This window comes from Phodopus roborovskii, unplaced genomic scaffold, assembly GCF_943737965.1.
Source record: "Phodopus roborovskii unplaced genomic scaffold, PHOROB, whole genome shotgun sequence".
NCBI classification, from domain to species: domain Eukaryota; kingdom Metazoa; phylum Chordata; class Mammalia; order Rodentia; family Cricetidae; genus Phodopus; species Phodopus roborovskii.
In genome coordinates, this window is record NW_026126482.1 from 11,385,034 (window position 1) to 11,410,648 (window position 25,615).

General features: G+C 50.1%; 1 protein-coding gene across 2 annotated transcripts in view; it reads left to right on the forward strand.

Moving 5' to 3' along the window:
* Positions 1–25,615, forward strand: part of Sema4d (semaphorin 4D) — a 48,945-nt gene that overhangs the window by 15,443 nt on the left and 7,887 nt on the right. The window contains exons 5-16 of one of the 2 annotated variants that reach the window (XM_051194285.1): positions 178–276; positions 5,739–5,832; positions 6,842–6,955; positions 7,538–7,689; positions 8,757–8,932; positions 9,016–9,172; positions 10,473–10,695; positions 11,810–11,925; positions 14,459–14,631; positions 14,708–14,751; positions 16,067–16,396; positions 18,544–18,750. In XM_051194285.1, the coding sequence (XP_051050242.1) occupies positions 178–276; positions 5,739–5,832; positions 6,842–6,955; positions 7,538–7,689; positions 8,757–8,932; positions 9,016–9,172; positions 10,473–10,695; positions 11,810–11,925; positions 14,459–14,631; positions 14,708–14,751; positions 16,067–16,396; positions 18,544–18,750 (1,885 nt within the window). Of the gene's footprint in view, positions 1–177; positions 277–5,738; positions 5,833–6,841; positions 6,956–7,537; positions 7,690–8,756; positions 8,933–9,015; positions 9,173–10,472; positions 10,696–11,809; positions 11,926–14,458; positions 14,632–14,707; positions 14,752–16,066; positions 17,680–18,543; positions 18,751–25,615 lie in introns of those variants that run through there. The other variant, XM_051194284.1, reaches the window with a different exon arrangement.

Consider the following 25,615-nt stretch of genomic DNA (forward strand, 5'->3'; position numbering starts at 1 on the left):
ACTGCCTGTGGACCACAGAGGTAAAGTTCACATTGCAGAGCCTGGCTCTGTGGGCATAGACAGGCCAACCTGAGCAGAGAAGAGGACAGGGCAGTAGGTGACTGGCCTGCGCCACGCGGACATGAGGGTTCTCTGGTGGCTGCCTGCCTGTTGATTATGTGTGTGTTTCCCTTGTAGACGGAATGCCTCAACTACATCCGAGTCCTGCAGCCGCTCAGCACCACCTCCCTCTATGTGTGCGGGACCAATGCATTCCAGCCCACCTGTGACCACCTGGTAAGGACACAGTATATCCCTGTTATCAGTGCTCATAGGCCAGGCTGGCCGGCGATTAAAGCAGAGCCAGACTCCCCATTCTTTCTGTATGGACCGAGAACTGTACAGTCAGACTGCCTACAGTAAGCAGCCCTGGCCCTCCTGACCAGCATCTATCTGTGTGTTCCAGAGGATAATCTACAGTAGCCATATTTTCAGTTTGGAATGAGTGAATGTATTAAGTACATGTCAAGACAACAAAAAAGAGTAACTACCAAGAGACAGATACCAAAGCTGGGTGTTGGTGGCGCACACCTTTGATCCCAGCACTCAGGAGGCAGAGGCAGGTGGATCTCTGTGAGTTCGAGTCCAGCCTGGTCTACAGAGCTAGTTTCGGAACAGGCTCCAAAGCTACACAGAGAAGCCCTGTCTTGAAAAACAAACAAACAAACAAAACAAAACAAAACAAAAAAACCAACCAAACAAATAAAAAAACAGAGAGATGCCAAAACATCACATTGGATGCTCAAAATGCCCAGTAGAAATCAAGGTCTCATTAAGGCAGTCTGTTCCCAATAGAAAGAGTCCTGGCACAGCAGTGTCCACTTGAACAAGGCTTCTGAATAAAAGAACAAATGGCAACAGAGATGACATCATCAGGTCAGGAGCTAACAAACCGAGGAAGTCGAGGCAGTCAGCTGGAGCCGTCTCCATGGCTGAGCTTTCGGTGTCTGTCCCCCCAAATGCCCCCCCTTCCACTGTGAACGCTTTTATATCATGAGATAAAAAATAGTAACATCTTTTGCGAATGGTTCACCTTCTAGCCGCTCTCAAGGACACTGTGTTCTTAATCTTGGGTTCTTTGCTGCTCTCTCCTCCCTGTCACAGAGTCAGAGGGAAGCCGCATCCCCAGACAGGAGGCTTTGGAAGACACTTAGTGAAAAACATGCTTGAGTCTGAAGTGGGGGAGGGGTAGGCCTGCTTCCCGAGCCAGTTTCTCTGCGTACTCGAACGACACATGAAAGTTTACAGATATAATGCGTATTAGAAATCATTCACTTTTGTCCTTGCTGTGGCTGAATTCTTGAGGGAGGAACTAAAGGAAGGAAGGGCTTACCTTGGTTCACACTTTAAGAGTATAGAAGGCATCTCAGCAAAACAGAATGCAGAGCTGGGACAAGAAGTAAGGCTGGCCTCCCAGAAACCCACTTCCTCTGATGGGTCTCACTTTTACAACCTCCCCCAGATAGCGCCACCTGGAAACAAACCCCCGAACCCATGGGAGACATTGCACAATTAAACCATAACAAATAAGAAACATACGATATGGTTTTCCTCTCTTTACTGGGCATAGGTCCAAAATCTCCACTGGATGCCAAAACTTTGGCTCTTACCAAACTTTATACAGTGTATCTGATGACCACAAGGCATTTATAGGAGGGTAGCATGTACTGTGTGGGTTTGCTGAATATGGATGAGTGACTCCCCGGCAGGGCAGGGCAGGGTGAGGCAGGGAGGGAGACAGGAGACTTAGTTCATTGCTCTGCTGCAGTCGGCTGAAGATGACTGGAACCACGGATGGGGGAAGACTCCAAAAATGAAAAATGCTATTCACCGAAACCCTCAATTAGCTGAAATTTAAAACGTGTTCTCATTTATAGTTCAGTTAGAGCTAGGCATGCTAGCTAGCATGCAAAAGATGTAGGGTTTTGATCTCCAGCACCACACATATACTTACATAAACACCCACTACATGCATACATGCATATCCATCATACATACACACACACACACACACACACACACACACACACACACACACACACACACACGTCCGAGATCTAACCAGACAAAACACAGACTCATTGGAAATTCACTTAGGCAGCTAGCTCTAGAGAGGCAAAGCGGAAATCCCCAGCACGTTTGAGAGGCTCCTGAGTATGAGGTCAGCCTGCGCTACAAGATAAAGCTCAAAAGAGTCTCTCAAAAGAAAGAAATATCAAGAGAGAATTAAGAAACTGAATACTTGTATAGCTGTCTTGGGAGAGAGCCATTGTACAGGTTTGCCCAGCTGACTGTATTCTGATGCAAACAAAATTGGTGCTCTGTGTGTGTGTGTGTGTGTGTGTGTGTGTGTGTGTGTGTGTGTGTGTGTGTGTGTCTGGGTGTGTCTATGTGTGTCTGTGTGTATTTATGTATGGTATATATGCATGAGGTGGGTGTTCTGGGATGTAAAGGCTCTTGGTCCTCCAAGATGGACATCTTAAGTAGAAAACAAGAAAAGCAAACAGAAAAGGGAGGAGGAAAGGAAGAGAGTGGTGTAGTAGGAGCGTTTTCACCTTGGTACCTCCTGACTAAAGCCTGATTGGTCTAGTTGGAAGCCTCAAGCCTATTGCTATACTCCAAAGCAGTGCCTGGGTATGAGGTAAGGGGATAGAATGCTTGGGTGAAAACTAGACTAGGAGACTTGTGAAACTTTTAATTAAAAAGAAAAAAAACCTCAACCGTACAGCAGAGTCCATCCCTGTGGTACATCTGTACATCTGGACCACGCTGCGTATTATGTGTCATTTTGTGCATGTGTGTAGATGTATGCATTTGTAATTGTGTGTGTGTGTGTGTGTGTGTGTGTGTGTGTGTGTGTGTGTGTGCACTTGGTAAAGTGTGCCCCATGGTTCTCATAGGCCTTTTCGCAATCATCTTTTTAGAATGGAGACATCTGGCTGGGCGGTAGTTGTTATAATACAGCAGGAGGTACAAACTCAACATGTAGACAGACAGAGCTTAGTCAGAGCTTACGTGGGAAGTTTTATTGGGGGAAAGGAAGGAGTGAGGAAAGGGAGGGGAGAGAGACCGGCCTGTCTCTTCAGGGGAGAGGCAGAAAAAGCAGGAATGGGCAGAGCTTGACTCTTAGAGGGACCTTTTGTGCCTGCATACAGACTAGTAGTGACACAGCAGTCATAGGACCCTTGGCTGACCAGGGTACTGCCTGAGTGCCTCCTGCCAGGTGACAGAGGACATAGTGACCTATTCCTTTAATTCTAGCACTTGGGAGGATGAGGCAGAGGCAGGTGACTCTCTTTTGAGTTCGAAGCCAGCCTCGACTAGACAGAGTTCCACGATAGCCAGGGTTAAACAGAGAAATTGTCTCAAAAAAAAAAAAAAATTCAGACATTTTCCTGCACAGCTGATTTCATCTTTGTAGCTAAGAAAGCTCAGTACCCTCCATCTTCCTTCCCTGTCCAGTAGCTCAGAGCAGGCATAGCCCCAGTGGCCTCCGAGCATCCCTGTGAGGTGCGATGACAAATGTGTCCTTATCAAGTGGGCCATACTGTCACCCTATCTCACACTTCCTAACCTGACCAGTGACCTTTATTGTTTTCACTGGCCCGTGGGTCATTGCAGCCATTCTTACACTGTGAGGCCCTGTGAGCTTTCTGGCCTGTGGCTTCCAGCCAGCTGTTCCTGACAGGGCTGGTAGCTCCTGACTGGCGGACAACACTTCTCCTCAACCCCTCTAGTCTGTTAAGCTTACAGAGCCTGCCCACTTGAGTTTCCCAATACTCTTGGAGTCTGGCAGGTTGCCCTGCGAGGTGGCTCGTGCCTCTCAACTCTTTGGCCTGTAGTTGTCATCTGCTATACTCCTCCGTATGTGTCAGTAAGCCTGTTGAATATTCAGAAATACCTCATCATCATCTTGTGGGCATTTCCCCCGGTGTGATATTTGCCATTTAATTGTGTCTCATTTTTCCCTATACGAGAGCACTCTGATTCAGTTTGTACTGATGTTTGGATGTTATCTGGGTTTTTGCTTGTATGGTGACCTGTTTCTTGCTTGTTTTATGTTTGCTAACTTGACAGAAGCTAGAGTTATCTGAGAAGATAACCATGGTTCAGAGAATGCCTGCCCAAGATTGGCCTGTAGGCAAGCCTGGAGGGTATTTTGTTATTAGTGATTGATGTGGGCCCACTGTGGGCGGGCGTTCCCCCACGGCCTCTGCTTCACTTCCTGCCTCCAGATTGCTGCCTTGACTCCCCTAATTGGTGGGCCATAAGCTGTGGGCTGAAATAAACCAGGTCCTCCCCAAGGTGCTTTGGTCTCGGTGTTTGTCACAGCAGTGGAAAACTAAGACACAGGAAAGAGGTTTCCTTGTCAGGAGCGGAGAGACTGTCCCACGGTTGCGTGACTGACTAACTGCCAGAAACGTGGACGAACACCAAACACGCTGTCTTTCCACAATGTCAGACTTGATTCAATAACAATAAATTCTCCAGGTTTAGTGGTTTTAGTAACACCAGTTTGCCATAAACATCTCACCTACCTTGGTGATCTGGCTGAGGCAAAAACAGATCTTTTATTCCCATCTTTTGTTTGTTTGAGACAGGGTTTCTCTGTGTAGCCCTGGCTGCCCTGGAACTCTATCTGTAGACCAGGCTGGCCTCCAACTCAAGAGATCCACCCACCTCTGCCTCTTGAGTGCTGGGATTAAAGGTGTGCGCCACCATTCCCTGCTTGTATTTGAGTCTTAATTTGTTGGCTATCATATTACACAGCACATGGCAAATGTATGTGTATGGCATGTACATGGCTATAGCATGAATGCAGGTTAAAGAGGCTGAGGTGTCAGAACTGGGCACAGAGTCTGTGTTGATTTCATATGAGACCAGTTCTGGGAAGGAGCTGTGCAGGCAAGTGTTTAGCACAGCTGTAGAGACCAGCTCCGAGGTACACACCAGGTATCAGCCCATAGTTTGGTGTGGGGCCATCCATGCCAGTGTTAGATGTCCATTGCTTTCTGGGCCCAGATGAGGAAGTTAGGCCCTCTCCTTGGTCTGTTAAATCCCAGGCATCCTTGATGCAGCCATGTGCCCTGGTACTCTCCACTTCCTTTGATGAGTTCACAGAGTTGCCTCCCTTTTATTCCCAGCAATAAGTTGTTGATCAGTTGTTTTGGGTGGATGGTGTGGTTTGTTGGTCTACCCAGGGCCCTACTCATCCTTTTTCCTAACATGAAATCAACACTGTAAGATGGAATCTCCCTGGGCAAGGCACAGCCTGTAAAGCTCCGTTTTATATGACGTCGGGCAGCTTAGAGCACAGCCAGGCTGATCCCCATGCCGCCTATGTTGTAGTGAGCTTGCTTTCGCCTTTAGTAATTGGGATGGATCTTCGTGGAGCTGCTGGTACTGCATGAACATAGGGGAGGGTTCTGTGGTTGGTTTGGTTTGGTTTGTGTTGCCCATTTCTTGGGAAGTGTGGTTGGGCAAGCTGAGACTCCGTGATCCTGCATGCCCCAGGCTGTCATACACTGGAGGCGTAACTTCAGGTGTCACTACTCCCAGGGCAGGACACGAGTGGGTCGGGGCCCAGCTGCCCCACACTTTATTGGTCTTCTCAAAGTAAGAGATCTGTACCATTAAATGGTGCAAGAATACGTCCTTAGCACCCAAAGGTCAGGGGTTTTCTTTTCCTTCCACTGTAGAACTTGACATCCTTCAAGTTTCTGGGGAAAAATGAAGATGGCAAAGGAAGATGCCCTTTCGACCCTGCCCATAGCTACACATCAGTCATGGCTGGTGAGTCCTGCCTCTGGGGCTTCTCCACTCTGTTTATGGTGGCGTGCGATGTTCCCATCTGGGACACTCAGCTCTTCCCTCAGTCCTGTCTTCCTTGGCTTCCCTTTGACACTAGCTCCTTCCACAGCAGGTAAGCATCCCACTGCACGGACCCCTCAGTAAGGGCTTTTGAGTTCGTCATTCAGAGGGAAACTCAGGCCCCACTGCAGCAACACCCGGCTCTGTCAGTCATTGTGCACACCCCGGGACGCTCCTGCGTGCCTCCTACACCCCGGGACGCTCCTGGCACCGTGCTCCTCATGCTGTGCTCTTGCACATCTGTGACGAGTGGGCACACGCTGTTGCACAGACAGTTCATCTTGGGTTCTCTCAGCCAGTGTGAAGGTTTCATCTTCACCATCAGTGTGCAATATCCAGTGAACTTTGAGATATTCAGTGCTGTATTATGAAACAGGCATCATGTGAGATGATGCTTCTGTGCAGTTATAGGCCATGGTACATGTTCAGAGTGTATTGAAAGTAGGGCAGGCTGAACCATGTTTCCTGGCACTGTAGGTGCCCAAGCATCTCTTTTGACTTAAAGTGCTTTCTACTTAGGATGTTTTTCCCAGGTGTCAAACACTAAGGAGTGTCTGTTTTAGCTGTGGGAATTCTCATTTGTAATTAGCTATTACACTTTAACCTAGAAAAATACAATTAAATCTTATGACTGTGATTATTGTGGTAAGAGAAAAGATGTTGATGTAGGAAGCAGAAATGCATATTATGAAAGTCAGGGAGGCCCCCTTTCTCCGAGGGATTAATGAGGGCGTAAGTAGATTATGCTAGCATGGTGTAGGTATGTTGTAGCATAGTGTAGGTCTGATTCCCTGGTGGAGGTGGATGCATGAGGCTTGCTTTTAGGCTAGCCTGGGCTAATGTCGAGATGTTGTGTTAAACAGTTGTTCCCAGCCCCCACCACAGGCAGAAGGGCTGATTGGATTCCCCCTCTCCGCTTCCACCACTGCAGGGGGAGAGCTCTACTCTGGGACATCGTATAATTTCTTGGGCAGTGAACCCATCATCTCTCGAAACTCTTCCCACAGTCCCCTGAGGACAGAGTATGCCATCCCGTGGCTGAATGGTAAGAAGTGTGTGCTGCTGGCTCAAGCATTTCATTTTTCCTCTGGCTGTCCCCGAACCATGGGGAGGGGGCAGGACTGTGGCTCATGTCAGGTCCTAGGCAGTAGAAAATCTTTGGACTGCTCAAGACCCACACTGGAGTAGCTGTCTTGCTCTCTGCCAACAGCATTGTTTTATGTCGGCCTCTGTCACACCCCTCCTCCCAACCCCCTCCCAAAGAATAAAAGTTTGGGAGTCTTAATAAAATGAAGCTCTGATGGGAAATTGAGAAAGCAGACAGAGGATTTGGGGTGTGGCACAGTTTCCGGTGTCTCTGGGGTCTTGTTTAGGTTTACTTCTCTGGCTCTGCAGACCAGCTGCCAGTAAGGGGCCCCTCCTGGCCTCCTCTGTGTACCTTGCTGAATCCTCAGAGAGAGGCAGGCGACATCTACACCTGGGTGATGTGTGCACACTGTAGATGTCCTTGAAGGGAAGCCTCCAGTCCCCAAGGCTGCACTGGCCAGCCTGTGACACCATGGGGGACAGGCAGACCGGTGGCAAGGTGGCTTTGTATACAGGGGCAATCCTGTGATGTCACCCACAGAGCCTAGCTTCGTCTTTGCGGATGTGATCCAGAAAAGCCCAGATGGTCCTGAGGGTGACGATGAAAAGGTCTACTTCTTCTTCACGGAGGTGTCTGTAGAGTATGAGTTCGTTTTCAAGTTGATGATCCCACGAGTGGCCAGGGTGTGCAAGGTGAGTGCCTCCCCCTTCCCCCCTCCCAGTTCCCACCCATAGTCCTGGGCAGGTGCTGCCATTCCAAGATTCCTATCCCTGGAATTACAGTGGTAGCCTTTGGATGGAAACCCTTGTGATAAGGCTTATTGTACAATTAAGGCAAAGTAAGAGACTAAACCACGACTGGCGATTGAAGTGGGTGGCGTTCTCCCTTAAGACTCTCTTAAGATTGGAAGATGGTGCCGTCTTTTGTGGTCAAAATTCTTGCCACAAAAGCAAAAGGACCAGAGTTCTGATCTCTAGAACCCATGTAAATGCTGGGTGGACCCCCTGGAATCCCAGCCTTGATCAAGCCTGCTAGAGAGGCTACCCTCATCAGCATGCTCTGAGTTTGATTTAGAGACCTTGTCTCAAAGAGTAATGTGGAGGATTTCTGATATCAACCTCAGACCTCCAAATGCACCCATACATGAGCACCCACATAGAAGCTCCCCACAGGTGCACAAACGTGAAAGGAAAAAAAAAAAAAAAAATGAAGTGGGAAGAGTCAAAGAGTTAACAGTGAGTGCGTGATTAACCAGGGGTGACTGAAATCTCAGGGACCCTGACCACGGAGGGAGCCGGGTGTGTTTCTCTGTAGCCCTGGGCCGTGTGCTGTTCATAACTGCCCCTCAGTCCTAGGCTCACTGAAAAGGATTAAAGTGCCCTAGAACTTTATCTAGAACTGGGCAGGCAGAGGGGGAGTGAGAGGGTCTCAGTGGTAAACTCACATGTTACCCCGAGATGGTCTACAGGGTCGGGGTCTGTGAGAGGAAGGAGCCCACTCATCACTAGTCTAAGTCTTACGTGTCCCCTCATGGGCCACAGCTCGGAAAGCTGCAGGAGACAAGGCCAGTGGCATTTGTGTGACACTTGGGGTGACAGATGCGGTTGTTTTGGTTGTCACTGCATGTGCCTGTCTCTTTTAGTATTCTGTGATATAACTGTCTACCAGGCTGGCCTGCCGGGTGGGGGCATATGGACTGGCTACCCGTGTGGCTGGCCATCTGTGCCGCCCCTACCACACACTATCTCTGGCATTCCAGGGGGACCAGGGCGGCCTTCGCACTTTGCAGAAGAAGTGGACCTCCTTCCTCAAAGCCAGGCTGCTCTGCTCCCGGCCAGACAGTGGCCTGGTCTTCAACATACTGCAGGATGTGTTCGTGCTGCGGGCCCCAGGCCTCAAGGAGCCCGTGTTCTATGCGGTCTTCACGCCACAGTTGTGAGTTAGTTCCCTTGACGGTTGGGGCCTGCCCACCCTGGTGACCTGCTGCATTCCTGACACTCATGGCTTCCCCTCCACAGGAATAACGTGGGCCTGTCCGCGGTTTGTGCCTACACGCTGGCCACAGTGGAGGCAGTCTTCTCTCGTGGGAAATACATGCAGAGCGCCACGGTGGAGCAATCGCACACCAAATGGGTGCGCTACAGTGGCCCGGTGCCCACTCCCCGGCCTGGAGCGGTAAGCGGGGTCCTGGGCTCCCGGGAGGGCTTATCTTTCCCGTGGGCCTCAAGGCCCCAAGCATGAGACCACAGAGATCCCAGAGCCTCCTTGCGGCACGTTACATGGCAACAGTAGTCGTCTCCAAACTGGGCTGAGCGGCTGCAGGATCTGGCGGTGACGAGTGAGGCTTGTTCCTTTTCTGGTCTCTTCCACATGTTGTGTAACATGCTGTCCAAATGAGAGCTTGTACCACTGGCCTGGGCTCTTTTGAGAAGTTGGTGTTGCACAATGACAGGCTCGCTCCGTTTTCTGTTTCCTACAAAGAAACCTCGTTTGTCAGCCAGGCCTAGGCTGTCTCCTGAGGCAGTCTGTCCATTAGATAAGGGAGCCTCAGTCTGTCCTTCGGAATATAGTAAATTTAAAGGAAAGGAAATTCTTGGGTTGCCTGCACATTGTTGCCATGTGATGAATGGTTGTGCCTTTTGGATAGTGCCCTGTCTGGGTCTTGAATCTCTCCCCAGGAACAGCTTCTCTGTGGGTGTCTGGCCTGCCTCCCTGGTTATTCTGGTGTACCTACTGTGTTCAGTGAAACGTGGTTAGTGAGCTGGGACCAAAAAAAATAATCTTTCCAGGCTTTTTGTCTTTTGTGTTGCAGAATGTGTGTGTGTGTGTGTGTGTGTGTGTGTGTGGTGTATGTATGAGTGTGTGTATGTATCTGTCTTGTGTATGTATGTGTGTATGTGTGGTGTGTGTATATGTATGCTTGTGTGTGTATGTATGTATGTGTGTGTATGTACCTTGTGTGTGTGTGTATGTATGCTTGCGTATGTGTGGTGTATTGTGTGTGTGTATGTATGCTTGTGTATGTATGCATGTGTATGTATTGTGTGTGTATGTGTGGTGTGTGTGTATGTATGCTTGTGTATGTATTGTGTGTGTATGTGTGGTGTGTGTGTATGTATGCTTGTGTATGTATGTATGTGTATGTATTGTGTGTGTATGTGTGGTGTGTATGCACTTGCTCACATGTCTGTTAAACAATATTTTGCAGGGTTTCCTCTCATAGGAAGGCTATGAAGAGTGAATTTTTAATTTGAGAAGTGTACTGTTTTCATTGATAACTAATTCCTCAACTGATCATAAGACAGTTATGTCATGTGCTTATGACTGTGCTTTAAAACCATAGCTTCTGTTGCAGGGGAGGCCAGCTCAGCCCCTGCTCCTCTCTGGAGAAGTGCGGTTGTGGCCCTCCAGGGCTGCCGATGTGGCCCCTCTTCTGTGCTAAGTGGGCATCTTACCCCGATGTTTTTCCCCATAGTGCATCGACACTGAGGCTCGGGCAGCCAACTACACCAGTTCTCTGAATCTCCCAGACAAAACACTGCAGTTTGTAAAAGACCACCCTTTGATGGACGACTCTGTGACCCCTATAGACAACAGACCCAAGCTAATAAAAAAAGATGTGAACTACACCCAGATAGTGGTAGACAGGACCCAGGCCCTGGATGGGACCTTCTACGATGTCATGTTTATCAGCACAGGTGGGTTCCTTGGTAAGACTGGGACATTCACTCAAGGGTTTGTGGGCAGATCTGCTATCTTCAGGTACCTGAGACGTCTGTGCCAGCTGAAGGGTTTCTGAGACTGCGCCTGGGATTCTGAGATTCTGTGGCTATTAGCAGGCCCCTGGGGCACTAAGTAATCCCTGCTGTCATGGGACCAATGGGGCTGACCTGGCATTTCCTAATTGGTAGTGGAAGACCATGCCACCTTCTAGGAGGAGCCAGGCTCTGTCCCTCCCTGATCAGCCTTAGGAGGCACAAGAAAGGGACAAGTCTTCTGGGATGGTGGTGGAGAGTTGGAGCTTGGCAGCTGGCAGTGCCCCAGGGACACTTCCCAGATGAGCATTTTGCTTTTGCTTGCCTGCCTGGGCTCCTAACCTCACCTGGAGGACCAGTGGAGTGCAACAGGGCATTCCAGTGAACGTGACTGAGGTGTCAGGATGTGGCCTTGTTGGTGAAGGTCTTTGGAATCCACCTTGTGGCCGGGGTGATGCTTTATGAGAAAACTGGAGTTCTTGTAACTTGAACTCCTAATTATTTATTTTGTCAAGTGCTGCTCTCCACGTCTACAGAAAGGTGTCCTTGTGGCAGGAACGACTTGAGTATGCAGAAGTCTGAGTGGTTACCTTCAAGGTTGCAGTCTCTCCTAGTTTCACCCTGACTAAAAGCAACTTAAAGGAAGAGGTTTATTTGGCTTCTATTGTATGTTATAGCCTGTCATTTCAGGGAAGTCAGGCGGGAACTTCAGAACTAGTTACGTCACATTTATAGTCAAGAGCACAAAGAAATGAATGCACCCATGCTGCCGGCCTGCTGGGTTGCCTGTGCTTAGCCTGCTAGCTTCCTTCACTTACATAGTCCAGGACCACCTGTCATGGGGATGGTGCCATTCACAGTGGATTAGGTCTCCCCAGGTCAGTCATTAATTAAGACAGCCCTCCACAGACATTGCTACAGGCCAGACTGATCTAAGCAATCCCTCTGCCGAGGCTCTTTCCAGGGAATTCTAAACTGTAGTAAGTTGACACTTAGCACTAACCTGGGTGACACCCTTAGCATTTCCCACTTGCTGACCTGGGTTTTGTCTTTGCAGACCGGGGAGCCCTGCATAAAGCTGTCATCCTTGGGAAAGAGGTGCACGTTGTCGAGGAGACCCAACTCTTCCCGGACTCTGAGCCGGTCCAAACTCTGCTGCTGTCATCAAAGAAGGTAACGTGGTCTCCAGGCAGGCCCATCCTGGTGCTTGTCTCATCTGGTAGCTTCTCTGTGATTAGGACTGGCTAGGATGGCTTCTCAAGGTTTGGTGCCTCTGATCTGATGAGCTAGGCTTTGAACTCTCGCAGCATCCTTCCATAGGATCTATAGCTTGGGAAGGAGGCATGGCAGAGCCAAGGAGGTGAATATATTAAACCACTAGAGCGGGTGGCTGGCACTTTTGGGTAGTCCTTGTGTCTTGAGCCTGACAGAGTGTAGACTGTGCTGGTGGGACATGATGCTGTTGCTAATTTGTAATAACATGTACCAGGTCACCCTGTAGAGCATCTGCCACCTGTCCCTCCAGTGATGGTGGCAGGAGGATGGGGATTTCAAGGCTAGCCTTAGCCACATAGCAAAGTCAGGGCTGTCCTGAGCCAAGTGAGACTGCACTACAAACAAAAAAAGAGGTGTAAATTCCTTTGGCTGGTGGACTAGGTAGAAATGGCTGGGTACTAGATTTAGTCCACTGACTGGAACTTGCTGTTTCTTGTCCACTGGCCTTGGGAAGAGGTGGCCACCACATTTTATAGCTAGGCTAGGGCAGTGAGGTACAGAATGTGAGCTGTCCCCAGATCTCTGCTGTGCTGTGTGTTGCCATGTGACCCAGGGCATCATTGTTTGCTCCCCATAAGGTGATCTCTATGTGTGTTTGTGAGCTTTTCGTTAATGACTGTTATGAGGACATGCGAGCCTCCTAAGTGCTGAGGACTGGGTTTCAGCAGCACAGGACCTGGGGAAAACCAGGAGCAGGACCAGCATCTCCCTGCTGACAGATGCCATTTGCCCAGCTTCATGCCTGCTGGCCAAAGGTGCTCCCCGCTGCTTGCCAGGACTCTGATGTGACCCACTGAGATAGGCCCTGGGCTACCCTTTTGGCTTGAGGTCCCAAGTGCTAACTTCTTGCCCATTCTCTTGTCTTTGATGCCTGGCTTTGTGTGTGTGTGTGACACAGTTGAACTCTGTGGCCCTGTGTTGACTTTCCCTGTGTGTGTGTGTGTGGGGGTAACACATCCGTGTGCTCCATATTTGTGACTCAAACCACTTTAGGGAGCTAGCCACCACAGATACCAAGGGACCGTCAATCACCTACCTGTGTGCTGACTTCTGCCAGCACCAGGTGGGCTCCTGCCCTTGGCCTACAGCCAGTAACATGTCACATCCCCATCCTGGAAGTCAGCCTGGCAGGTCCTGAGCTCTGTGTGGCTACACTGGAGCACCGTGGCTGATTTTTGTGGCTCTCCCATCACAGACCCGGGCAAGCAGGGAGCACATGGCAGTGTCTCCTGCTGGGTGGAATCTGCTGGCTTTCTCTTTGCATCGCGTTGACAGGTGTGGTCACACTGGCACGCTGGAGTCAGAAATGAACGGTCAGGGCAGGCCGTTATTACTGGTGCCTCTTTCCTTGCACAAGACAGGACTGGCATTCGAAGACTGTGCCTTCTGACACTAGCTGTAGTGCTGCGTCTCCTACAGTGCGTCAGGGGGGCAGTGGGCTGTCAAGTTGGGACTGGGAGGCAGCTGAAGAAGGGCACCATGGACAGACTAGTGTAGCTCAGTGAACTAGAGTTTTGGGGAGTCACCTACAGGGTAAACAAGGATCGTTTACAAGAGTGTGGGTGACTCAGTGGCAGCTGCATCAACAAACAGTCTACTCTAGCATACGTGGCATCCACAGAAGCTGCATCCCTGGAGCTCCCTGCACAGCTAGCAGGCAGCTCAACAGGTCAGTCTCCTCTCGCCAGCGATTGCTTAGCGGTTATGTAACCTTGGGGAAGGGGGACTTGTGAATCTTATAACTTTTTGAGCTTAAGTTTCCTTTAGTTTCTAGTCTTGCCAGCCTTCCTCTACCCTCTAGGAGTGTTTCAGTGGGGGAAATTGGGATAGAGAGAGGCTGATGCAGAAATATAATGCACTCAGCCCAAAGTCCAGCCCAGATACAGAAGGGTGGCCTCAGATCCCAGGCCCTGTAGCTCCTCAGGTGGTGTTTGAGTCTTATTTTGCTTTTCTGTTACTGGGATAATCGATTTTGACCAAAAGCAACTTGGAGAGAGGAAAGGTTTGTTTCCGCTTACACTTCCACCATCGAGGGGAGCCTGGACGGGACTGGAGGCAGGAATCGAGGCAGAAACCATGGAGGAAACTGCTTACTGGCTTGCCTTCTGGCTTCTGCTTAGCTACCTGCCCAAGGGTGGCATCACCCATGGAGGGCTGAACCCGCCTACATTAATTAGCAACTAAGACAATGGCCCACAGACATGTCTACAGGCCAATCTGATATAAGCAATTTCTCAACCACAGGTCCCTCCTCCCAGGTGTGCCAAGTTGACCATGACACTAATGAGGACACCGCTGTTTAGCTCTTGGAGGGAGCCCTTCCCTCCATGCAGGGCTTGAATGCACCACGCCTTCCCCAGAGTTGGTAGAGAAGCTAGCAGCCCTGCCAGTGCCTTCGTCCTCCTCACACCCGTTTGCCTCCCGTACACAGGGGAAGAGGTTTGTCTATGCTGGCTCCAACTCCGGAGTGGTCCAGGCTCCCTTGGCCTTCTGCCGACAGCACGGTAGCTGTGAGGACTGCGTGCTGGCACGGGACCCCTACTGCGCCTGGAGCCCAGCCGCCAAGGCCTGTGTTACCGTGCACCAGGCAGTGGGCACCAGCAGGTATGAGTGCAGATGGGACTGTGGGTGTGTGCCCCGTGCACAAGCTGGACAGTAACGTGTGCCTGTTGTCGTGCAGGGGCTGGATTCAGGAGATGAGTGGCGATACGTCCTCGTGTCTGGGTGAGTGGCTCTCCTTTGCTTTCCTGACCAGGGTGCCGAAGTTCCTGGTGTTTTCCATCCCGCAGTGTTCATGTGTGTTTTGTTTTCTTCCCTCCTCTCTGCACAGAGGTCGAGCGGCATGCTGTGACCAATCCAGAAAGAGTTCTCCAAGCCACACAGGGTGTATTGGGTCACTGGGAAGTATGCCCAGTCCCACACCAAGCTCTTCTATCTGCCAGGCTCCTTAAACAAAAGCCAAGCTTGTTAAGATTGAAAAGGAAGGAGCCCTTGGGTATGGCCCAGCAACCCAAATCTAAAAAAACAGTGATTCGGGACATTGTGGTACATGCTGTGTCATGCTTCAAGGAGATAATCTTACACCAGAATGGGTAGTTTCCTATGTAAAATACCATCTGAAGTATTTTCAGGCTAGAGAGATGGCTCAGTTTGTAGGACTTGACTTTGATCCTCAGAATCCATGTAAGACAGCTGGGCGTGGTGGTTCAAGTTTGTGTCCTAGTCCTAAGGAGGGTGAGACAGGTGGATCCCTGGAACTTGCTTGTCCCAGACAAACGAGAGACCCCCCCCCCATCACAAAAAACAAACAAACAAAAGTAAGGGAAGATAACTGTTGCCTGATCAATGACACTGGGTAGATTTCTGGCCTCTATACGTAAACACATACTTGCACACAGAAAATTGTATAAAATTACCTTCAGGCTATAAGTGTGAAATCTTATGTTTAGATTTTGGTCCCTTCCAAAGATAGCCATCTCATTTTATACATGCAAGTATCCCCACCCCAAACTTTTTCCATTTTAGACAAAAGACACAGCTTTAATTAGTTCCTATCCTCCTGGGGTCCCACAGCTGATGGCTATGACCAGAGACAGACAGAGTCTCGCGGGGATTCTGGTCTGCCTTCCCAGCACCTGAGGACAGATGGGCCCCAGCCTTGTGCACTCTCTTCTCACCAACCATGTCACAGTAAGAGCCATGTAAAAAAAGTCCCTGGTTGCTAGCTGGCCTGCCTCAGCCGATAGCGCAACATCTGGCAGCTGACCCTCGGTGCCACTGCAGGTGGAGGGGCTGGCCAGTGCACAGCCCTCCAGGGGACAGGGTGAGAACGGGATTTCTCAGAGCTGTCACCGATCTCTTCATTTCTGGGGGCTGCTGTCGGGTCACGGATGTCTTTATCTTGGTCCTGAAGATTCCATCTGGCTCCAGCGGGTGAACCGCTCGTGTCGTCCCGTGGGTATTAACCTGATTTTGAGAGCGAATGAGTAATCAGACAAAGAAGTTGTTGATGCTGAGCACATTTATTTTGATGTTCCAGATAAGAGTAAAGAAAGTTCCCATGAGCATTCCTTCAAGCACGGTGGCATAGCAGAACTCAAATGCTTCCAAAAGTCCAACCTGGCCCGGGTGGTGTGGAAGTTCCAGAACGGCGAGTTGAAGGCTGTAAGTCCCAAGTATGGCTTTGTGGGCAGGAAGCACCTGCTCATCTTCAACCTGTCGGAGGGAGACAGCGGCGTGTACCAGTGCCTGTCGGAAGAACGGGTGAGGAATAAGACTGTCTCCCAGCTGCTTGCCAAGCACGTCCTGGAAGTGAAGGTGGTTTCTCGGACCCCCACGTCACCTGCCTCCCAGGCTGTTCAGACAGAAGGTAGTTGGATCACTTCCAAAATGCCAGTGGCATCTACCCAGGGGTCCTCTCCTCCTACCCCTGCTCTGTGGGCAACCTCCCCCAGAGCTGCCACCCTACCTCCCAAGTCCTCCTCTGGCACATCCTGTGAACCAAAGATGGTCATCAACACAGTCCCCCAGCTCCACTCAGAGAAGACAGTGTATCTCAAGTCCAGTGACAACCGCCTGCTCATGTCTCTCCTGCTCTTCATCTTCCTCCTCTTCCTCTGCCTCTTTTCCTACAACTGCTACAAGGGCTACTTGCCCGGACAATGCTTAAAATTCCGCTCAGCCCTGCTGCTTGGGAAGAAGAAGCCCAAGTCAGATTTCTCTGACCTGGAGCAGAGTGTGAAGGAGACGCTGGTGGAACCTGGGAGCTTCTCACAGCAGAATGGCGACCAGCCCAAGCCAGCCCTGGACACCGGCTATGAAACCGAGCAAGACACCATCACCAGCAAAGTGCCCACAGATCGGGAGGACTCCCAGCGGATCGACGAACTCTCTGCCAGGGACAAACCGTTTGATGTCAAGTGTGAACTGAAGTTTGCAGATTCAGATGCTGATGGGGACTGAAGCCAGTGTGTTCCAGCCCATGTCCCGCAGTCTTTGTGGAGAGTGTTGTGTTGAGCCCGTTCAGTAGCCAAGTCTTGTCACCGTACGCCAGCCTCAGTCCTTTGTCTTCTTTTTCTCTCTGGTTGAGTCTGTGACTTGTTCCTCTTTGTCCTTTTGGGAAACAAATATCTATTCCAGTCTCAAGTCCTACAGTCGCCGGAGCGCTTATTTAAGATGTACCTGAGCCCTTTGTGTCCTGGGGGAGCAACGACCACCTCTGTGGCCTGAGAAGAATGGCCCTTCCTCTTCCCCTTCTCGTAGCAGCCACTGAAAGATAATTTAATTCCAGATTGGAAAGGACCGTCTAGTTTATCAGATTGGTAACGTATCACCTGCTGTCCAGATTGGCACGGACTCTTTCTTTCATTTAATTATTTTTGAGGATTTTTGTGCTGATTATGTTGATGTCTTAGGTCTTTTTTTTTTTTTTTTTTTTTAAACTACCGAAGGAGATGTTTTACTATTCATGAGAAGATGTGCATTTTCTAGATTTTTTTTGTTATATATTGAGATAAAATATGGCTTATGTCGCTTAAGATTCTCAGGGATAGACTTATTTTTGCTAACTGCATTCTTTCGTGCTGTTAGGAATGTAGGCCTAAAACTGTCTCTTGAACTCACTCACCCTTTCATTTTAGTGTTTTTTTTTTTTTTTTTTTTTTTTTTTTTTTTTTGTTTTTTTTGTTTTTTGTCTTTTAATCTCACTCATTTTGAAGGCAGTACCATTTTCCAAGGTTTTCTTTCCGTACTTTTTGTCTTTCCTGCCATACATCTACAAGGTGGGTGTTGAGTGAGGGCAGGTGGTCTGGTGGCTCTGGGTGGCCTTGGAGCTGGTCCTATGAGGAGAAGGTTTACACCCGGATGGCCCTGCTGCTTCTTGGAACCTGCTGCCCTAATGGATGGCGCCTTCATGAGGACAACTTTGGTTCTTGATCACTTCCTGTCTCTCGATTGCATCTCACATCACTGCCCCCGGACATCCACCTTGACTGTCCACGCAAGACAGAAATGGGTTGGGTAGTGGGCTCCCGGCCCCGGACAGTGACCACAACGTCCTGTGTGAGCAGCCGCTGCTCCAGCCTGACTCCTGCCAGTGTCTTTCAGGATGTTAATGGGTGGTACGAGTCTAACTTTTGTTTCTCACTTACTGTGTGTGGAGCGCTCATTCCATGTAGAGAGTGATGAACTCTGGATTCCCCATCTTCAGCATGACATGATCTCACCATTCGGTGTAAACATTTGTGTTTATAAGATTTACTTTGTTTTTATTTTTCTACTTGGAACTGTATATATTTGGAAAGTACCCAAATAAACCAGAGAAGCTTTATCGTTGACTGGGCTGGCCTTTCCGTGGTGGAGGCTGTGTGGGCCTCCTCTTCTTGTGTGATGGCCCTGGGTGGGGGCGGGGCTTTTCTTTTCTCATCCCCAGGGGTCTCTTGCTGTACTTTCTCTGGCATGGCACTTATTCTGATGACCACCTCCTCAATGCCTCCTTTTCTGTCCTCTGTCTCACAGCCTCATCTCCTAAGTCCTTCCCTCCTCCTGGCTCCTCCTCTCTATCCTGTCTGGGCCCTGACTCGTCTCCTCCCAGAAGCCCTTGGCCAGCTTTGGCCTCAGGGCCCAACAACCGTAAGCAAGTTACTTTGCTGCCACCCTTCCTGAGTGACCAGGCACAGCAGGTGCAGGCGTTGGGGACCTTCTACCTCTTCTGCCAGGCAACAGGTGAGTTGAGGGCCTGAGTGTCCATGGCTGTCCCTTACTCTGCCCTTACCGCTCACTGCTTTTCTTGTCTTCCCTGAGGTCCAAACATCTTTGCTTTCAGCTCCTATGATCCTGAGATGAACTGTCTACAGCGTGAAGCTATTGCTAGACCGCATCCAGCTTTTTGCCGTAAAGATACAGGTGTTAGGTCTTTTGGACTTGTAGGCTGCTATGCTGTAGAAGCAGCTCCAGCTGAGGCTTGGGCATTGTTGTATATCAGAAAACTGGACCTATGGGACAACCAAGAGCCGGGTGCAGTGTACAGGCCATGGTTTGCTAACCTGGGCTATGGAGCAAACGCAAGGCCAACTTAGTGATACCACTAAATAGGAACAAAATGACAGAATTGTAACTAGCATGTACAAGACCTACTAATGGCATAGATAAATAAATACATAAGTAAAGCATAAAAACCATAAGGTGAGGGTTTTTCCCTATGCTGTAGAATTCGGCACAGGACATGCACTCTGGAAAGCTGTTAGTTTATCTACACCAGAGGCGAGGAATGGTGTTGATTGCAAGGAAAAGCAAATCTGGTTTATCTTAAAATTGCTTTTTAGCTATCAAAGCTATGGAGAATTTGAAAGTGCCACATGTGTTGTTAGCTCTAGGATCCTGGGGCCTGTGTCCTCTGCTGTGACGGCAACATGCCACCTGGGGCAGCTGGTGGTCCCTTAGCGGCTGTAGCTGGCATAGAGGACAGATGTTGCTGTGGACCTGAGTGCTATGCCGTCTTCAGTGGAGATGTGCGCTGTTTGGTTCTCCTATTTGAGTTGGGATCTTATTCTGTGGCTGCCCAGGCTGCCCCTGAACTCCTGGGCTCCAGTAATGCCTTTGCTTAAGCCTCCCAAGCTGCTAAGTCTCCTGGTGTCTGCCATCGTGCCCAGTAGTTCCTACTCTTGTGCTCGGTGCTGTGGACCAAGCCTTCATGTAGACACCTGCTCGTTCTTCAATAAGGTATTTCAAGGTTCATCATTTATTTATAAGTGTGTGCATGAGTGAGTGCATGAAGGAAGGGGGCCAGAAGAGATGCCCTGCAGCCAGAGTCATGTGTGGTTGCATGTCACCTGATGCGAATGCTGGGGCCTGAATTTGGGTCCTCTGCAAGAGCAGCAAGTACTCTTAACTACTGAGCCATTTCTGGAACCCTTCAGCTGGGTATTTTAGCCTTAGGTAGCCAATGAAAACTCCCATGTCTCCAACAGCCTTGTGTCTTGGGCAGTAGTGTAGCTCTTTATGGGTACTCTCAAGGGAACTAGAGAAGCTCAGGCTCAGGTTCATCCAAAGTAGCAAAGGACCCGAGGCCTCGTTCCTGGGAATCAGGCAGCCTGTGGCCAAAAGCATTACATTCTGGAGATGTTCTCAGGTACCTGTTACTCTTAGCAAGGGTTTCAGTGGCACAGGTCCTGGGCTTGGGAGAGAGTGAATGACAGGGGCCTTGGGGAAGATAAGACTTGGCTGTTAAATACACAGAAACCACACCAGGCATTTCAGCACAGGGACTCTGAAGCAGGGAGCTGTCTACTCGGGTGATGGGAAGGCTAGGCATGAGACAGGAAGGTGGGCTTCTCCAAAGACAGAGCTGTAGGAAGCCACCAGCCCGGGCAGCCGGGCAGCCGGGCAATGAAACTGTATTAACTCACATTGCCATGTCTCTGAAGCTCGATCTGCACAACCTGTATCTGCAAACTGATGCCCTCACCACCCCTGAGAGCTACCATAAGGCTGGAGATGTGTTCTTCATAGGCTTTCATCAGTCTTCTCCCAGCCAGACTTAAAGGAACACTGGAGGCCAGGGACCAAAGAACCACAGCTGGGGACCGTGGGGACCAGAAGTGTGCAGAGTGGGGGTGGGGTGGGAACTGAAATGGGAGGAGTGGGTTTCTTTCCCAGCCCCTCAGAATGATTTAGGGGCTGGGGCGATGGCTCCGTCGTTAAAGTGTTTGCTGTGAAAGCTTAAAGACTGGGGATGACCCCAGAACCCATCTAAATGCTGGTTAGGCATGGTGACCCACGTGTCATTCCAACCTCAGTGGAGACAGGATCCCCAGGGCGTGCTGGCTGGCAACAATAGCCAGGTAGCCATGCTCTGGGTTTGATTGAGAGACCCTGCCTAGGAATAAGGTGAAGTGAAGGTTCCCGGTAAGCCAAGCCTCCACATGCACATACACACCTGCACTCATACACATGCATACAACGTGTGTGTGTGTGTGTGTGTGTGTGTGTGTGTGTGTGTGTGTGTGTGTGTGTGTGTGTGTTGAGTGGATACGAGAATCCCCTCCCTTGCCCTTTTGCTCCTGTCATTATTCTTTCCACAACCAACCACATCTGGGGCCTTTGTTTTCTGTCTGTCCTCCACTGAGGCAAGGCAGCTCTGGAAGGCATTGCATGCTTTGGGTGGTTATGGCCAGGTGGGCTTTGGTGCCGTGAACATGTGGGGGCCTCTACTGTCCCTGAGCAAGTGGCCGGGTTGTGTCTAGGTCTGCAGACATCCCGATCTGAAGCAGAGGCTCATGTGGCTTTGAACTGCAACTTTTCTACAAGAAGCTGTGTATGTTCAGGTTCTGTCTCTAGTGTCTGCTGAGGAGGCAAAGGCAGCTGTCCCAGGAGAGACTGCAGTTGACTCTCCCAGGCAACCACAGCCTCATCCTAGAGCCCAGAGCAGGGTGGGGCAGGTTGGGAGCCATGATCTAGGTTTTTCTCCTTCCTACAAGCAGCTATTTGCATGGTTGCTATAAGTGGCTTGGGGCTGGCTGATTAAAGGCCTGACAAGCCGTTTTTAGAATATGAGACTTAAAGAGAGGGTGGACAGGGAATCTTCAGGTCCTTGGCTTGTGTCCTGGTGCCCACACTGGCTCTATTGGTGATCCTGAGCTATCTTGGGAAGCCTCTACCTTCCAGAGAGGGTTGATTAGGGGTCAGATAGCTAGGATTGCACTCAGGACTAGTCTGCCCGCCCCCCGCTCCCACCCAGGGCCTCCATGTCATCTGGGTTAGATGAGTGTTTCCCAAGTTCTGAGAGGCGTTGAGACACCCCCTGCTGCAGGAAGTAAGATGTCCAGGGCAGATAGCATCAGGAGGCACCAGAGCTGCCCCAAGCATGAAAAGTTAAGCTGCCCATAGCCTACAGCTTGCAGGACCTCCCCTTTAATGCCAGGACCCCTTTAATGCTGCAGACCAGCACAGCACTGAGGTCCCTGTGCATACTCAGCCAGGAGCCCCACTGTGCACTGCAGTCCTGATGTGACCGGTAGGCTCATGTTTATTCTGTTCTGCTGCCCGCTGCCATAGGTTGGCACATGCACACCATATGCCACACCACACATACAGCACACTACACTGTATCACGCCACATAGACCATATATACCACACATATTCCCAACGCCACATACCACACTACATATACCACATCCCATCAGCTTTACCACATTACACGTATACCACATAAAGCACACCGCACCACAAGTAACAAACCATGCCATACATGCTCCCCACACCACGTATACCACATCACATATGCCATATGCCATACCATGCATCCCAGTTATGCAGCACCACATATACTGTATCATACATCCCCCACCCCACATACCATACTCCACAGACATGTATGTACTATTTACTTAGTCCATAAACACATCCATCATACAAATACCATATACATCACATAGCACACAGCATCACGGAACATCGATACCACAAATCACGCACACCATAAAGCACCAGTCAACACCATGTACACATTCCTACAATTGCCACTGTAGACACATAGCATACCCACCACATACGGCATGCATCAGGGCCCACCCTGATAGCCTGAGACACTAACTTCAGCTCCCTCACTAATGGCACAAGCAAAGTCCCAGGCTGAGCACCCGCACGTCTCGGGTCCCTTCAGCTGGCCATTAGCTGCGCTGGAGCTTCGATACGGGTTTGGGGCCCCCAAGAGCTGAGTATTGGGTGGTGGGGATTGCGGGAGCTTCTTCCTCCCTGGTCCTCCTGGGGTCTGTAAAGCTGCAGGCTCTGAGCTCACAGAGGCTCTTTGGGGTCCTCTCTGCCCCTTCCTGTCCCTTCCCTTGTCCATCAGTGCTGAAGAGTTCTAACCGTGACCTCTGTGAGCAGCAGGTGGGTGGGTCTGGAGGAAACAGAGTGTCCTCCTTTCTCAAGGAGGTTAACAGAGAATGTGATCTCCCCCAACCTGGCATCCATGACCCTTTAGAGCATCTTCAGCCATTGGGCCTCTTCCTGGTTCTGGTCCTTCAGGGGGTGGTTGTAGTAAAGATCACATGACCCTAACCCTGAGACTCAGGGCTGGGTGCCTCATAATACTTCCTGGAGGATGCTCAGGGTCCAGGCTGCTGCTGCTTCAGTTCACTAATTCATCCTGAAGGCAGGTGATAGAAGCCTAGAGCATCACTCATGGCTTTGAGCAGAAGGCTTTGGTCCCCTAGGTCCCAAACCCAGCATACTTATTATGGGGTGTGTTTCAGGTTCACAGCCCTAAGAAACCATTGTTGGTGGCTAAATTGTCACCTGTCAAGATCCCTGGGTGTAGTCCTGACCCTCTGCATGATGATGTGTCTGGGGACAGCGACTCAGGGCCAGGGAGATAGGCTGGCACACTTTCTTCTGACTTGAGCTTAAGCCTCCCTCACAGATAACAGATGTGCCTGTACTTGGTCAGGCTAGCAAGGGCCAAACTGCAGTACGCACTGCTCAGAGCAGTCTGTGCTAATGGTATATGGCCGCTGGGGGAACTCATGAAATCTGAGTATGAGAGAAGTTTCTAGAAAAAACAAAAAGTTACAAAGCCCCACATTGCTTATCTGTCCTGGGTGAAATGGAATGGATTCTGACCAAGGGGAACTCTGGAGCTAAGGGAAGCTTTGAAAGAGCCTTTGTGGCTGCAGTACAGGTTTTTGGGGGAGTGGGCAGTCCATGGGAACAGATGGGTCAATGAGATCTTTACCAGAATCCTTCCTGGCCAGGGGGCTTAGCGTCCCCCGACTTGATGCCAGGAAGAGCCCACATAAGTATGTCCACGTTGGTGTTATGACAAAATACCAGGGAGAAGGTTTCATTTAGGTTCAGAGTGCATCCCCGAGGAAGGCGAAGGCACGGTAACAGGAGCACGAGGCAGCTGGTCACACTGCATCTGTAGTCAGGATGCAGTGATGAATGCCAGCTGTGCTCAGTTTGTGCTCTCAATATCTGCCTCTCCTCTCCCTTCCCCCTTCACCTACCCTCCAGGGTATCACTGTGTAGCCATGGCTGGCCTGGAACTCAGTGTAGATCATGCTGGCCTCCATCTGCCCCTGACTCCTAAGTGCTGGGACTAAAGGCATGCGCCACACATCCAGGCGTTCTTTCTAGGACTCCAATCTAGATGAAATTCTCATAGGCATGCCTAGAGGCCTGTCTCCTAGGTGATTGTAGACCCATAAAAAGGTATTTAGGATGGTCTCCCAAGGCAGAAACAGTTGTTTGTTTGTTTGTCTGTTTGTTTGTTTTTGAGACAGGATCTCTCTGTGGCTTTGGAGGTGTCCTGGAACTGGCTCTTGTAGACCAGGCTGGTCTCAAACTCACAGAGATCCGCCTGCCTCTGCCTCCCTAGTGCTGGGATTAAAGGCGTGTGCCAACACCGCCCAGCCAACAGCTCTTATCTTTAGCAAACCCCTAGATGGGACATGAGTAAAAGAACTTTGTGAGCCAGGGGATGGTGGCACACACCTTTAATCCCAGCACTTGGGAGACAGAGGCAGGTGGATCTCTGTGAGTTCTAGGCCAGCCTGTCCTCAGAGCAAGTTCCAGGTCAGCCAAAGCTACACCAAGAAACCCTGTCTTGAAAAACAAAAACTCTGTGAGCTCTGGATATGGGATGTGTCTGGGCAACCTGTGGCACATAGGTTCAGTTCTGGACCCACCACCCAGTGCCAGCGGCACAGCGCTGATGGGCTTGCACTGCCTGTGGTTTTAACACTCCTTCTCCCTCTCTTTAATTTCTGCTCTCAGAAGGAATTGGACAGTTAAAGAGCAGAGAGTAAGTACCACTTCATCTTTCATGTCTGACAGTTATGCGATATTTAAGGGTATAGGTACTGTCCTTGTGGTGCAGGCTTTGCAGCCAGTACAGGGGAGCTTTGCAGTTGGAGGTTCCTGTTCATGGGGTTTGGGGTCTAGCTCCAACTCAGGCTACCTGGATTCTCTGCCCGAGGGTTTGGTCATGAGAATCCTCCTGTGTCCTCTGTGCTCACATTAGGGCAGAGCTGGTGGATGTGGGAGGGCAGGGTTCTAAACACACACACACACACACACACACACACACACACACACACACACACACACACGGAGTTAGTGTCTCATGGTCATCCCTTGGTCATAACACCACAAGAGTTAGTTCTTCAAGTTGGAGTTTAGATTGATGCCCATCTGCCAAGGAATGGCTACTACAATACGGTTTCATGAAAGGCACTGAGTAGCTCTGTCGAAAGAGGTCCCTGGCTCTAAGGTCTGCAGGTGTACACCCTGGATTCTACCAGCCGTGGATGCAGGTCCTAGACATGTACAGGCTCTGCCATGCCACTGTCCCCTAAACAAACTGTGTCATAGCTATTTAAGTAGTGTCTGCATAGTAATAGGCATTATAAGAAATCTAGAAATGATTCAGTCTTCAGGAGGAAGTATGTGTAGGTCTTCTGCAAACATGTCTTTTGAAGTCCTCAGGGATCTGGAACTAATGCCCTACTACACTACACTAAGGGATGACTCTGTCCGCTCCCAAGTTGATGGACAGCTACATGTGTATAAATGTGTGTGCATACACAT